The sequence below is a fragment of the Pan paniscus genome, chromosome 20 (genome assembly GCF_029289425.2).
Source record: "Pan paniscus chromosome 20, NHGRI_mPanPan1-v2.0_pri, whole genome shotgun sequence".
Taxonomy (NCBI): Eukaryota; Metazoa; Chordata; class Mammalia; order Primates; family Hominidae; genus Pan; species Pan paniscus.
Window position 1 is genome coordinate 24,968,353 of NC_073269.2, and position 15,531 is coordinate 24,983,883.

At 37.8% G+C, this 15,531-nt stretch overlaps 1 protein-coding gene and 1 pseudogene across 1 annotated transcript in view; both read left to right on the top strand.

The window, feature by feature from the left end:
• LOC100983421 (zinc finger protein 90) overlaps window positions 1–9,993 on the top strand; it is a 38,740-nt gene extending 28,747 nt beyond the window's left edge. Inside the window, 2 exon segments of the mRNA XM_063600056.1 lie at window positions 7,821–9,287; window positions 9,290–9,993. Coding sequence (XP_063456126.1) covers window positions 7,821–9,287; window positions 9,290–9,447 — 1,625 coding nt within the window. The 3' untranslated portion in view covers window positions 9,448–9,993.
• Window positions 9,994–14,978: 4,985 nt separating this feature from the next.
• Window positions 14,979–15,487, top strand: LOC103785961 (small ribosomal subunit protein uS9-like; annotated as a pseudogene).
• Window positions 15,488–15,531: the final 44 nt, after the last annotated feature.

Sequence of the window (15,531 nt, forward strand, 5' to 3'; positions counted from 1 at the left end):
GTAGACACGGGGTTTCACCGTGTTAGCCGGGATGGTCTCGATCTCCTGACCTCGTGATCCACCTGCCTCAGCCTCCCAAAGTGCTAGGATTACAGGCGTGAGCCACTGCGCCCGGCCCAGGTTTTCATAAATTGGTTTTAGAAGGTAAAGATCTTCTTTTGTTGGGCCCTTAGTGTGATGAGACACCCTCTGAATTTGTAGTGAAGAGGGGTTGTAGCTTGGTCACAAGGCTACTGGGTCTGCACTAGGGTCCACCTTTAGTTGGCTTGTTACAGGGGCTTGGGTTGTTGTAATTCTCATTTTATATTTGGACAGACTGAATATCCTTCAGGACTTTGCTCCGTAGGGCAGACACTAGGGCATGTTTTTGCAGAGGGGCTCCTCACTTCCCAGTAGGGGCGCCCGGGCAGAGGCGCCCCCCCACCTCCTGGACAGGGCGGCTGGCCGGGCAGGGGGCTGATCCCCCCACCTCCCTCCCGGACGGGGTGGCTGGCCAGGCGGGGGGCTGATCCCCCCACCTCCCTCCCGGACGGGGCGGCTGGCCTGGCGGGGGGCTGACCCCCCCACCTCCCTCCCGGATGGGGCCCAGCCGACACATCGAAACCCCGTCTCCACCAAAAAAATACGAAAACCAGTCAGGCGTGGCGGCGCACGCCTGCAATCGCAGGCACTCGGCAGGCTGAGGCAGGAGAATCAGGCAGGGAGGTTGCAGTGAGCTGAGATGGCAGCAGTACCGTCCAGCTTCGGCTCGGCATCAGAGGGAGACCATGAAAAGAGGGGAGAGGGGAGAGGGGAGAGGGGAGAGGGGAGAGGGGGGAGGGGGGAGGGGAGAGGGGAGAGGGAGCTCTATCTACCACACAGTCCTTCTCTCTTTGTGTACTTTTCTAATGAAAACTTGTTTATTTCTAAATTAAGTTATTCACCTTTATTGTTTAGTTTTAAGGGTTGTTTATATATTTTGAATATTAACTTCTTTCACATGTAATTTGCAAATGTTTTCACCCATTTTCTAAAGGACGTTGTTACTCTTGAATTGTTTTTTAATATGCAGAAATTTTGATGTCTAGTGTAGTTAAACTTTTCTGTTATTTCATTTATTGCTCATGCATTTAATTTCTTATCTAAGAAAATGGTGCCATGACCAATGTGATGTCTTTTTCCTATATTTTTTTGAAAGGATTTGTTAGTTATTTTATTTCTCAGTATTTTATTTAAATACTGAGATCTCCCTGCCTCAGTCTCCCAAAGTGCTGGGATTACAGGCATGAGCCACTGTGCCTGGCCTCCTTTATTTTTGAGATAGGGTCTCACTCTGTCAACCAGGCTAACTTGCAAAGCTCAGTGCTACCCAAACCTCCCAAACTCAGGTGATGATCTCATTTCAGCCTTTCAAGTAGCTGGGTTACAAGTATGTGTCATCAAACCCTGCTAGCTTTTCTGTATTTTTTGTAGAGACAGAGTTTTCCCATGTTGCCCAGGCTGGCCTTGAACTCCTGGGATCAAGTGATCAACCTATCTTAGCCTTCCACAGTACCAAGATTACATTTTATTTTATTAAGTAGTTTAATTTATATTTAAAATGATTGCTTAAAGAAAAATTACCAGTTATATAATTATTGTGTTATGTGTTTCTAATAGTTATGTTTCTCATTTCCTATTTTATTTTCTTAATTTTCATTTAATTTTGTACTGGTATGCTTTATTTTTTATTTTCTTTTGTATACTTTCTATAAATTTTATCTTTGTAATCATCTTGAAATGTGGAGATTACATACATCTTAAAGTTAAAACAATATATTTTAATCTTATAAGAACTTCAATTGAATACAAAAACTATGCCTCTATATTTTCAGCTTATAATTGACATTAAAATTATTTTATATGCTGTATTTATTAACAGATTTATGCAGATGTTTTTTTTTTTGAGATGGAGTCTCACTCTATTGCCCAGGCTGGAGTACAATGGCATGATCTCAGCTCACTGCAACATCTGCCTCCCAGGTTCAAGTGATTCTCCTTCCTCAGCCTCCTGTGTAGCTGGGATTACAGGCATGCACCACCATGCCCGCCTAATTTGTGTATTTTTAGTAGAGAGAGTGTTTCACAATGTTGGCCAGGCTGGTCGCAAGCTTCTGACCTTGTGATTCACCCGCCTCATCCTCCCAAAGTGCTGGGATTACAGGCATGAGCCGATGTGCCCAGTCGATTTATTCAGATTCACATATTGTTTTTTATATTCTATAAAAAAGAACTTTAAAGGTTTCATGTATAATAATTTTGATTTTTTTTTTTTTTTTTTTGAGACTGAGTCTTACTCTATTGCCCAGGATGAAGAGCAGTGAAGGGCAGTGGGCACCATTGCACCTGGCCTTTTTATTATTATTATTTTTTTGAGATGGAGTCTTTCTTTGGCACCCAGGCTGGAGTGGCATGGCATGATTTTGGCAGACTGCAGCCTCTGCCTCCTGGGTTCAAGCAATTCTCTTGCCTCAGCATCCTGAGTAGCTGGGACTACAGGTGTGTGCCACCACACCTGGGTAATTTTTGCATTTTTAGTAGAGACGGGGTTTCATCATGTTGTTTAGGCTGGTCTCAGACTCTTGATCTCAGGCAATCCACCCACCTCGGCCTCCCAAAGTGTTGGGATTACAGGCATGAGCCAGCACGCACAACCTCTTGTAGTACATCTTGTAGGACTGCGCAAATGCTGATGAACCCTCTTAACTTTTATTTCGGAAAGTCTTTATCTTCTTTTTGAAGTAAAATAATTTAAAATCGAGTATTGCTGGTTAGAAATGTTTTTTTGTTACATCAAAATTTGGGAAGTTCTCAACTTTTTTGTTTTTTTTAATCTTCAAGTACTTCTGTATTTCTTTTTCCCTATATTCTAAGATTTCTTTTATGAATACATTGATCACTTGATGGTATCCAGTAAGTTTTGTGTTCTGTGTTTTACTGCTTTTTTTGCAATTTAATATTTTTGTGTTATATATTTTTCGGTATGTCACATCACACCAATTAATTGTGGTTTGATTTTTTAGTTTATAATTGTATATGACAATATTTAACTCTGTACCACTTAAGACAGTGTGGAGCAAAATTAAATATGAATAAGCCATATGTCTATTACCAATATAATTATTTCTGTTTCTTTTCCTGTATAAATATTATCCCTGTAGTTTTGTGTCACTTGTGTGTTTGTTGTGTAGGTTTGTTGTAACGGTTTTTTATTATTTTTCTTTTTTTTTCTCCTTTGAGAGGGAGTTTCACTCATGTTACCCAGGCTGGAGTACAATGGCAGGATCTCAGCTCACTATACAACCTCTGCCTCCTGGGTTCAAGCCCTTCTCCTGCCTCAGCCTTCCAAATAGCTGGGATTACATTCGTGCACTACAACGCCCGCCTAATTTCATACTTTTAGTAGAGACAGCGTTTCACTATGTTGGTCAGGCTGGTCTTGAACTCCTGACCTCAGGTGATCTGCCCACCTTGGCCTCCCAAAGTGGTGGGATACAGGCGTAAGCCACCACACGCAGCTTGTAACAGTGTTTTTAATCCTGTCTAGGTGAGTAGTCATAAAAACTCTCCTAATCTTGCTGTGTGCGGTGGCTCACGACTGTAATCCCAGCACTTTGGGAGGCCAAGACGGGCGGATCATGAGGTCAGGAAATTGAGACCATCCTGGCTAACACGGTGAAACCCGTCTGTACTAAAAATACAAAAAATTCGCCGGGCGTGTTGGCGGGCACTTATAGTCCCAGCTACTCGGGAGGCTGAGGCAGGAGAATGGAGTGAACCCAGGAGGCGGCGCTTGCAGTGAGCGGAGATCGCGCCACTGCACTCCAGCCTGAGGGACAGAGTGAGACCTGGTCTCAAAAACACTCCTAATTTCAACATCAGTTTCCTTGTGAATCTATCTTATTTTTGTGTGTCAGAAACACTTTTGGATTTGAAGATAATTTCAAAACAATACTAACTCTATCTTTTTTAGGTATTATTGTTTATTTTTACTTATATGTTATGTGTCAAAAAATAATAAAATTTATAATAAAATATTTCTAGGCCGGGCGGGGTGGCTTACGCCTGTAATCCCATCACTTTCAGAGGCTGAGGCGGGCAGATCACAAGGTCAGAAGATCGAGACCATCCTGGCCACCATGGGGAAACATGGTCTCTACTATAATACAAAAAATTAGCCAAGTGTGTTGGCATGCACCTGTAATGCCAGCTACTGAGGAGGCTGAGACAGGGGAATTGGTTAAACCCGGGAAGTGGAGGTTGCAGTGAACCGATATTGTGCCACTGCAGTTTAGCCTGGGAGACAGAATGAGAAGTATGTATTTCTAAATATTCAGTTTGTTCATGTTAATTATATTGACATTGTTACGCAACATATCACTAGAATGTTTTTATCTTGCAAAGCTAAATCTCTATACACATTAAACAACTACCAATTCTTCCCATTTCGTGGCACTCTTCAAACACCACATTGTTTTCTGTTTCAAAGAGCATAACTGCTTTATATATCTTATACAATATCTGTCTGTTTGTGGCTGGCTCATTTTGCATAATGTCATCAATATTTATCTTAATAATTGTTAGAATATGTGTTGTATCATTTCTATATATTTGTACATTTATTAATTATTTGTATTATTATTTTATACTCTAATTCCATTTTTGTCATAGAAAGTAATCTATTAATTTTCAGCTTTAAAAAATGTGTTAAGACTTTGTTTTTGGCCTAACAGGTGGTCCATAAAGAAGAAAGTTGTATGAGCTATTGAGAAGGCTGTGTATCCTGATGTTGTTGAGGAGTGTTCTCTGTGCCTTCATTAGAAATAATTGTTTTTTACTGTCTTCTAGTCCTCTGTTCCCTTACTAATATTCTGTCTTGTTTTATTATTATAACAGAAAATGGGTTACTGAAATAGCCTATTATAATTATATTTCTCTCTATGTGTTTATTCCGTTTTCTTACGATTTGCTTTATATATTTGAAACCCTAATTTGAGACACACATGCACACAAATACACACATGGATAAACAAATTTGTCATAGGTCCCCAGCGAATGAATCTACATATTGTTTAACATCTTTTTGAAGTTTTGACTTAAATTACATTTTATAAAATATGACAGTTTTTGACTTAAGATGTAGCTTGTGTAATACTATTGTGACCTCTTCTGCTCTCATTTGGTTAATATTTACATGACATTTCTACTTCCATCTTGCCACTTTCAGTCTTTTTTTGTTATTAGATCTCAACTGACTCTTGTAGAAAGGCAAGTTCAGTCTTGATTTCACAAAATTTTTAATAAACTTTTTTATTGAATGTCTCTTGATTGGAAAGATAATTATACATATAAAATTTTAAATAGTTTTCTGAAAGAGAAAAGCTTACTAATGTTATTTTATTTTTTGTTTTATTTGATTCTTGTATCTTTGTCTCTCATTTTCCTTTCTGTCTTTTTTTTTTTGGTATTAATATGCTTTCAGGTTTTTAAAAATTTTCTTTTGTTTCTTAGTGGTACCATGGGGGATTCTATAAAAACTCTAAAAGATCCAACAGTATATTTGAATGTGGTAAAAAAATAACTTAAGTTATATACAAAAATTCTTCATCATTACATCTGCTGCTCCGAAAATGCTCTTACATGTGAATTTTGAAATTTTACTTATATATGTGTTTGTTATAAATATCTTTGTGTATCCTAGTTTGTTTGTTCAGCTTTTTCATGTTTACATCATTTTTTCTTTTGATAAATTTTTCAGTTACTTTTTGTAATTTTTATATGCAAAATTTTTATTTTTTGCTATTTTAATATTTCTTGCTGTTATCCTCATTTTCCTGATCTTCAGTAGTTGTCTGTGTTTCCATTTCACTTACTGTATATTATTATGTTTTATTTATTTCTGTATTTATTTTATCTGAGATGGAGTCATCTTCTGTCAGGCTGGAAGGAGTGGTGCAATCTCGGCTGACTGCAACCTCTGCCTCCTAGGTTCAAGCGATTCTCCTGCTTCAGTCTCCTGAGTAGCTGGGTACAGGTGCTTTCCACTATGACTGGCTAAGTTTTTGTATTTTTAGTACAGACAGGGTTTCACCATGTTGGCTATGCTGACCTTGAACTCCTGACCTCAAATGATTCACACACCTCAGGCTCCTAAATTGCTGGCATTACAGGCGTGAACCACTGTGCCCAGCATATTTTATTTTATTTTTGAGACAGTCTTGCTCTGTTGCCCAGGCTGCAGTGCAGTGGTACAATCTCCACTCACTGCAACCATCCCCTCCCAGGTTCAAGCAATTCTTGTGTGTCAGCCTCCCAAGCAGCTTGGATTACAGGCTTATGCCACCATGCCCAGTTAATTTTTGAGTTTTTAGTAGATACAGGGTTTCACCATGTTCTCTAGGCTGGTCTCATACTCCTGACCTCATGTGATTTTCCCACCTTAACGTCTCTGTGTTGAAATTACAGGAATGACCACCAACCTTGGCCTGTTCAATTTATTTGGAATTTTAAAAATTACTTTATATGCTTTTTATAGTTGCTTTTGAAATGTTTTTCATCGGGCCATGTTTCTCTAGTATTTTGTGTACATTGCAATCTTTGATTGAGATTTGGACATTGACAAAAAGCTACCTGTTACAATCTTTTTATAATATAGCTTTGTCCTGGCATAGTCTGAAATCAATAGTCTTGGCTAGAGATTCTGGGAATTTCTCAAACATGTTCTTAGGATGTGTCTTGTCTAAATTTTGTGTTTATTGTTTAGTTAAATTGGCTTATTAATTTTTTTTTAATAATCAGTAATCACTTGCTGCAGCCATTCCCTGTTTGGGGTACTGCAGTTTCTCTGCTTCTCTAACATTTATCTTTAGACTCAGCAGACTCAAACTGTCATTCCAATGTATATCACCACTTCTTTAAGCGTTTTATGTCATGCGAGACATTAACCAGTGTCTAAGAAGCACATAGAAGCCAGAAATAAAGATGTATGTGCCAATGTTTTTCTTTCTTTTTAAAAAAAAAAAAAAGAGTTGGCAACTTACATTTGTGTGTGTGTGTGTGTGTGTGTATGTGAGATAGAATGTCATTCTGTTCCCTATGCTGAAGTGCACTGGCATGATCTTGGCTCACTACATTCTCTACCTCCACAGTTCAAGCAATTCTCCTGCCTAAGCCTCCCAAGTAGCTAGGATTACAGGTACCTGTTACCATGCCTGGCTAATATTTTGTATTTTTAGTACAGACAGGGTTTCATGATGTTGGTCAGGCTGGTCTCAACCTCCTGACTTCAGGTGATCCACCTGCCTTGGTCTCCCAAAGTGCTGGGATTAAAGGCATGAGCCTGGGTGGAAATTTCTTTTTCTTTGTTTCTTTTCTTTTCTTTTCTCCTTCCTTCCTTCCTTCCTTCCTTCCTTCCTTCCTTCCTTCCTTCCTTCCCTCCCTCCCTCCCTCCCTCCCTCCCTCCCTCCCTCCCTCCCTCCTTCCTTCGTCTCGCTCTGCTGCCCAGGGTGGAGTGCAGTGGTGTGATCTTGGCTCACCGCAATCTCCGCCTCCAAGGCTCAAGCAATTCTGTGCCTCAGCTTCCCAAGTAGCTGGGATTTGCCCACCACCATGCCTGGTTAATTTTGTTTGTAAATGTAACCTGTATTTATCAGAATCTAGCAATTGAAGTAATGTGTTCTTATTGTTTCTTTCAGTTATGTGTTTTCATTTTGCCCAAGATGAGGTTAATTTTGTTTGTAAATGTAACCTGTATTTATCAGAATCTAGCAATTGAAGTAATGTGTTCTTATTGTTTCTTTCAGTTATGTGTTTTCATTTTGCCCAAGACCTTTGTCCAGAGCAGAGCCTAAAAGATTCCTTCCAAAAAGTGATAGTGAGAAGATATGAAAAACATGAATATGGCAATTTAGAGTTAAAAAAAGGTTGTGAAAGTGTGGATGAGGGTAAAGCACACAGAAGAGGTTATAATGGACCTAACCAATGTTTGACAACTACCCAGAGCAAAGTATTTCAGTGTGATACATATGTGAAAGTCTCTCATATATTTTCAAATTCAAACAGACATAAGATAAGAGATACTGGAAAAAAACCTTTCAAATGTATAGAATGTGGCAAAGCTTTCAACCAGTCCTCAACCCTTGCTACACATAAGAGAATTCATACTGGAGAGAGACGGTACAAATGTGAAGATTGTGGCAAAGAATTAAAGTATTCCTCTACCCTTACTGCACATAAGAGAATTCATACTGGAGAGAAACGGTACAAATGTGAAGATTGTGGCAAAGAATTAAAGTATTCCTCTACCCTTACTGCACATAAGAGAATTCATACTGGAGAGAAACCCTACAAGTGTGATAAATGTGGCAGAGCATTTATTTCATCCTCGATCCTTTATGTACATAAGATAAGTCATACTGAAGAGAAACCTTACAAATGTGAAGAATGTGGCAAAGCCTTCAAGCTCTCCTCAATCCTTAGTACACATAAGAGAATCCATACTGGAGAGAAACCCTACAAATGTGAAGAATGTGGCAAAGCCTTCAGGCGCTCCTTAGTCCTTCGTACACATAAGAGAATTCATACTGGAGAGAAACCCTACAAGTGTGATAAATGTGGCAAAGCATTTATTTCATCCTCACTCCTTTATAAACATAAGGTAAGTCATAGTGAAAAGAAACCCTACAAATGTGAAGAATGTGGCAAAGCCTTCAAGCGCTCCTCAACACTTACTATACATAAGATAAGTCATACTGAAGAGAAACCCTACAAATGTCAAGAATGTGACAAAGTCTTCAAACGCTCTTCAGCCCTTAGCACACATAAGATAATTCATAGTGGAGAGAAACCCTACAAATGTGAAGAATGTGGCAAAGCCTTCAAGCGCTCCTCAAATCTTACTACACATAAGATAAGTCATACTGAAGAGAAACTCTACAAATGTCAAGAATGTGACAAAGCCTTCAAGTACTCCTCAGCCCTTAGCACACATAAGATAATTCATAGTGGAGAGAATCCCTACAAATGTGAAGAATGTGGCAAAGCCTTCAAGCGCTCCTCAGTCCTTAGTAAACATAAGATAATTCATACTGGAGCAAAACCCTACAAATGTGAAGAATGTGGCAAAGCCTTTAAGCGCTCCTCACAGCTTACTAGTCATAAGATAAGTCATACTGGAGAGAAACCCTACAAATGTGAAGAATGTGGCAAAGCTTTTAACTTGTCCTCAGACCTTAATACACATAAGAGGATTCATATTGGACAGAAAGCCTACATAGTGAAGAACATGGCAAATCTTTGAAATATTCCTCAACCCTTAATAAACATAAGATAATTCATACTGGAGAGAAACCCTATAAATGTAATGACTGTTGGAAAGCCTTTGACCACCCCTCAACTCTTACTAAATATGAGAATTTATATGAAACATAACTCCTACAAAAATAAAGAATGTGACAAATCATTTTAAGGAAATTCTCAACCCTTATTACACATAATTCATACTGGACAGAAACTCTACAAGTGTGAAAAATGCAGCAAAGCCTATAATAAATTCTCAGTTCTTTTCTTTTCTTTTTAAGAAGGAGTTTCATGCTTCTCACCCAGGCTGGAGTGCAATGGCACAATCTCTGCTCACTGCAACCTCTTCCTCTTGGTTCAAGCCATTCACCTGCTTCAGCCTCCACCACCATGCCCAACTAATTTTTGTATTTTTGGTAGAGACAGGGTTTTGCCATATTTAACAGGCTGGTCTCCAACTGTGATTCACACACCTTGGCCTCCTAAAATGCTGGGATTACAGTCATGAGCATCCATGCCCAGCCACAAGTTCTCAGTTCTTAAGAGACATGGTGATAATTCATGCTGAAGAGGAACTTTATAAACTTGAAAGATGTGACAGTGCTTTTACCACCACCTCCAACTTTTCTGTACATAAAGATGATTATACTAGTGTGAAACCCTAGAAATAATAGAAAATTCGACAAATCCTTTATATGATTGCAAGACTTGATTGTAGGTAAGATAATTCATACTGGCAAAACTCCTACAAGTGTGAAGAATGTGGGAAAACTTTTTAATCAGTGCATACACCTTATTTCACAGGAAAGCTAGTATCCTTGAGAAAAATTGTACAATTATAAAAAATATGGAAAACCCATTAATGCCTACTCACATCTTACCCAACAGAAGGTGGTTCACAGTTAATGAAAGCATTTAAAGTGCAATTATGCTCAAGAAATCTTTCAGAAAATAGAAGCCTTTAAAGTGAAGAAGAGTATTCTGAAGACAACCATTACACATATAAAGGAGGTTGTAGTACCTTTACTTGCATCACAGATTTCATTGCACACATTTTGTACTAGAGGAAAACCCTGAAGCAGTTGCTCCAGCTTTGTTCAACAACAGGGAATTTATGTTAGAGAAGAATCCTGCAAATGTAGTGAATTTGGAAACAAATTTTTTTTCAAAAACTACAGCTTAGGAAACACCAGAGAGTTGATACTAAAATATATGTTTGCAGAAACAGTAAATATAAAAAATATTTAATTCAAAATGAATTCCATGTAAATATCAGATAATTTACAGTAGAATAAGGCACTGATACTTCAGACATTACACTAAATCAGTGTTGAGTATAAAAAAGAATCCACAACAAAAATTGTTAGATAAATTATATATAGCTTTAAAAGGTTTTTTGAAGCATTGTAATTACATTGAAAGTATACTTGCTTTCTTGAGAAAAAATTTTTGAAAAGTGAATAAGGTAATAGAGCTTTCAGATTTATGCTGTTACTTTATTTCTATTCACATGTGAAAGCGTGTGATCAATTGATGCTGCATCAGAGATATTACAGATTCTTTATTGGGCATTCCTTATAACCTTTTCTATTAAAGAGAAAGGATATTAAAATGTAAGATGGATGATGAAAATATAAGTGGAGAGGCTGTTCGTATTTGACCTATATTAAGTAATGTATAAGGTAGTGTTCAGAGTAATACTTTTCTACATTATAGTGAAATTATGAATTACAGTTAAAGGTATATTAAATTACTGTATTATTTTACTAATTTTACTTTTATGTAATAAAATACACTACATTAAAAAATTGTTAGAATGTGTATGAAGTTAATCTTGTTGTATCCATTTATTTTTTTTTTGAGATGGAGTCCACTTTCTCGCCCAGGCTGGAGTGCAGCAGCGCAATCTCGGTGTGATCATTGCAACCTTCACCTCCCAAGTTCAAGCGATTCTCCTGCCTCAGTCTCCCAATTAGCAAGGACTACAGGTGTGTGCCACCATGCCCGGCTAATTGTTTCACCATATCAGTCGGGCTAGTCTCGACGTCTTGAGCTCAAGTGATCCACCTGCCCCGGCTTCCCAAAGTGCTGAGATTGGCCTAGTTTTATTTTATTTTTTACCATATTAAGACTATTTTGCATTTAATGAAGCCATATTATGCCACTAACTTTAACCTATCCCACCTTACTCAAGGGTATAGGTAAAAGATGGTAGCAGTATACTATTTGGTATATAGTGGAATAACATCATTAGTAATCACTTTGCCAGTGGCTTTAAATTAATTGAGTTGAAGAATATTTTTCCCATAGGTTAAATTTTTATTCTTACAGAAATTTATTCTTAGTATTTGTGGGTATATAGTATGTGTTTACGTTTATGCTTTATATGGCATACTGTGATTCAGGACTACAATATGTAGTAATTACATTAGGGTAAATAAGGTATCCATCACGTCCAGCATTTATCCTTTGTATTACAAACAGTGTAATTATACACTTTTAGTTATTTGAAAATGTACAATTAAATTTTAATTGACTACAGGGTTATTTTTATGGTCGTAATAAAAATTATACAGAAATATAAAAAGAATATGGCCAGATGAAGTGGCTCATGCCTGTAATCCCAACCATTTGGGAGGCCGAGGCAGCTGGATTGCCTGAGGTCAAGATTTCAAGACCAGCCTGGCCAACATGGGAAAACCCTGTCTCTACTAAAAATATAAAAATTAGCCAGGCATAGGAGCACCTGCGTGGAGGCTGAAGCAGGAGAATAGCTTGAACCAGGGAGGTGGAGTTTACAGTGATCCGAGATTGCACCACTGCATTCCAGCCTAGGCAACATTTCTGAGTCCTGAAAAATTATTAATAAATATTTGTTACATAGTTTTCTATAAACTTGTGGTCTCTCTGCCTGCAAACACGAGTTTTAGTTTTAATTTTCATAGAGTGAAATATCCACATATTACTCTGAAGGTAAACCTTAGGTGTAAGAAAAATATAAAGTGAGTAAGTGTATTTGTGAGTTTGCGTTGGTACATATTTTCAGAAGAAAAGCACAATTATTGAAACAAAACAACTTATTTTAATTTGGTGAATAACAGAAAACACCTTCAAAATGTTGAAAGCAAATCTATACTTTCTGCTTTGTATTGAATTTATTAATGTAAAATTTTATAGCTTATGTTTCAAATTCTTTCCAGAATCTGCCTATTGAAGCACAGGCAATTTTGTCTCCATAAATAACACTCTTGAGTACAACAATAAAAGCCCTCTTCAAACAAACAAATTATTTATAACACTTATTTTAATGAAAATGTAACCAAAAGTATATAATTGGATGTATTTTTGTTGTTCTATGTGTGTGCGAATGTATAAATTGGTACATAAGGAAAAAATAAGCCAGAAAAAAAGATGTTAGCTAATATTTGTAATGAATAAAACTGGAAAGTAGTTAATTATTATTTGCACATGATGTCTTTGTTTACGTAGATAACAAAACAGCAGAAAGACTATTTTAAAATTTTATTCAAGTGGGTGGGTAACATTCTAAGATAATACGCTGGATTCCCAGTCTGTTGCACACCTGCTGTGTAATACTTTTTCCTTGAGTGTAAAAAAATGTGTAACTGGTGGGAAATCCCTCAAGAAATTAGGTTACTCATGTGTTGACTTTGTGTTTATCAAAATGGAGATTATCCTGACTGTGCTAAACTTAATCAGAGGTGTTTTTATGAGAAAGACACATCATAGAAAAACACCCCTGCTTGCCTGAAAGTAAGTGACTTCTAGGTGGGCCATGTTGCAAGCTGCTTATGGTGACCACATGGCAGAAAACATATTTGTACATTGTTATCATTCCTGCCCTTCTGCATGTTGCTTCCAGTAGGGAAAATCTAAGCATCCTATGACAGGGAAAAAAAGGGAATCTCATTCATGCAAGAAATAATCACCTCTCACCTGGGATAGCTTAAGAGAAGCAGGAGACCACAACAGAACCACATAAATGGGAGGAAAATGGTAACCTGGGTAAAAGTGCTCTCTGGCATTATGGAACAGTATTTAGTAAGCTGTAGCGAATGGTCAGCCTCTGGGATACCAATAGTCTACCAACAAGGCTGAACTCATTCTAATTCAATCAGCATGTCTGCATTTACACTATCCATTACAGAAATACCATGAAGACCAGTGGGTAATGTCCTAGAATTGAACTTATTTCAAATCATACCTAATTGTTTTTCACATTTGAAAAACCTTAAAAACAATGAATTCATAAATAATTAACTTCTAATTATAGAGGATTCTACTATACTGTAATACAAGATTAAAGTGTAAACACCTTAATATGAAGATTTCTTGAATGCATGATTGGTTATGTAGTTTCTTTTAACATGATAAAAGTAACAAATAGATAAAACATTGGAAATGGATAAAATTAATCAAAACCACATCTTTTCAATGGCTTGGCGTAATTGCCATGCTTTTGGAAATGGCCAGATGACTAACAAGAAACAAAAACAAGATTTTGGCTTTGCTCAGTCATTGTTTTCGACCTTCTGAAATCTAAAATCCAGGCCAAGTGTTGAATGGGAGTATTTTATAGGTGGCTTCCTTGGGTTTCCAATGCAATGAAGGGAAAACTTTGATAGGCAGGAAAATGCACACTGTATACACACATTGCTCTTCTCTGATTTGCTTTAACATTGAAAAATTGAAGATTGTAAATGTAGTCTCAATTAGAGTAAATTAACAAAAGATTTGTTTTTCAAAAAGCAAATGTATAAAATTAATGGGTAACAGATGCCATTAGCTGCTAAAAACTAGTATAACTAAATTCAGTAAATATCTAGCCATACAAATAACAGCCCAATTAAATGAAGACCCTCATAGGTGCATGTGGAAAGCATTGCTGTGCAGTGTGGTGCCTCCACTCAGCATTTTCTTCTGCCTCTTCACAGAGAAACCAGTTTCCCCTGAGTGACTCAGGATGCATACTGGGAACTGAGAATGCTGTGTTCAGAGTGATTACTGAAAACATGGTTAATACACTTCTTCCATATGATAATAAAATGTTATAAATCTTTCTCTGCCTCAGAAAAGCTTTTAGTAAAAGATTATTCAATTTAGGTTCATGAAAAATGTTAATATTCCAGATAATTTAGGCACTTAATGAAATCCCATAAAACATATTTGAACAGTGTTTGACACGAGTCGCACCCAAACAAATGCTCTTCACGATAATTGTTAAAGTAGCAATAGCGCCACGTGCTTTCCTGGGAACTGCTGGCCTGTTTTCCACTGATACAAAGTGGAGAAGGCTTTGAAATAGCAAAGGAGGGTGACATAAATTGAATACTTATATGAAATAAAATTTTAATTAAAAATAGCATTTGATGTTATACAACTATAAGTGAGACTATTAGTGTGATGTCATATTCTTAATTATATTGACAAAATAACCATTCACAGTATTCTTATTTAAAATAACATGTTTTGTCGGCTGTATATTTGCTAGCTTTTGGTTAAATAGTACCGGAGCTCAATAGCAATCAACAAAATGAATCTTTATTTTACCGCAAGCATTAGTGATGCATATGCCTGTTTTTCATAAAGTTCATTAGCTTTTTGCCTTTACAGTTGCAGCGCCGCGCGGTGAGGTTCTCTAGTCCACGCTCGCAGCCATGCCGTCCAAGGGCCCACTGCAATCGGTGCAAGTCTTCGGACGCAAGAATACAGCCACAGCTGTGGCGCACTGCAAACGCGGCAATGGTCTCATCGAGGTGAACGGGCAGCCCCCCTGGAGATGATTGAGCCGCGCATGCTGCAATACGAGCTGCTGGAGCCAGTTCTGCTTCTTGGCAAGGAGCGATTTGCTGGTGTGGACATCCGTGTCCGTGTGAAGGGTGGTGCTCATGTGGCCCAGATTTATGCTATCCGTCAGTCCATCTCCAAAGCCCTGGTGGCCTATTACCAGAAATATGTGGATGAGGCTTCCAAGAAGGAGATCAAAGACATCCTCATCCAGTATGACCGGACCCTGCTGGTAGCTGATCTCCGTCGCTGCAAGTCCAAAAAGTTTGGAGGCCCTGGTGCCCGTGCTCGCTACCAGAAATCCTACCGATAAGCCCATCATGACTATCAAAATTCACCTGTATAATAAACAGTTTTTGAGGGATTTTAAAGTTTCCAGGAAAAAAAAAGTTCATTAGCTTTTTATGA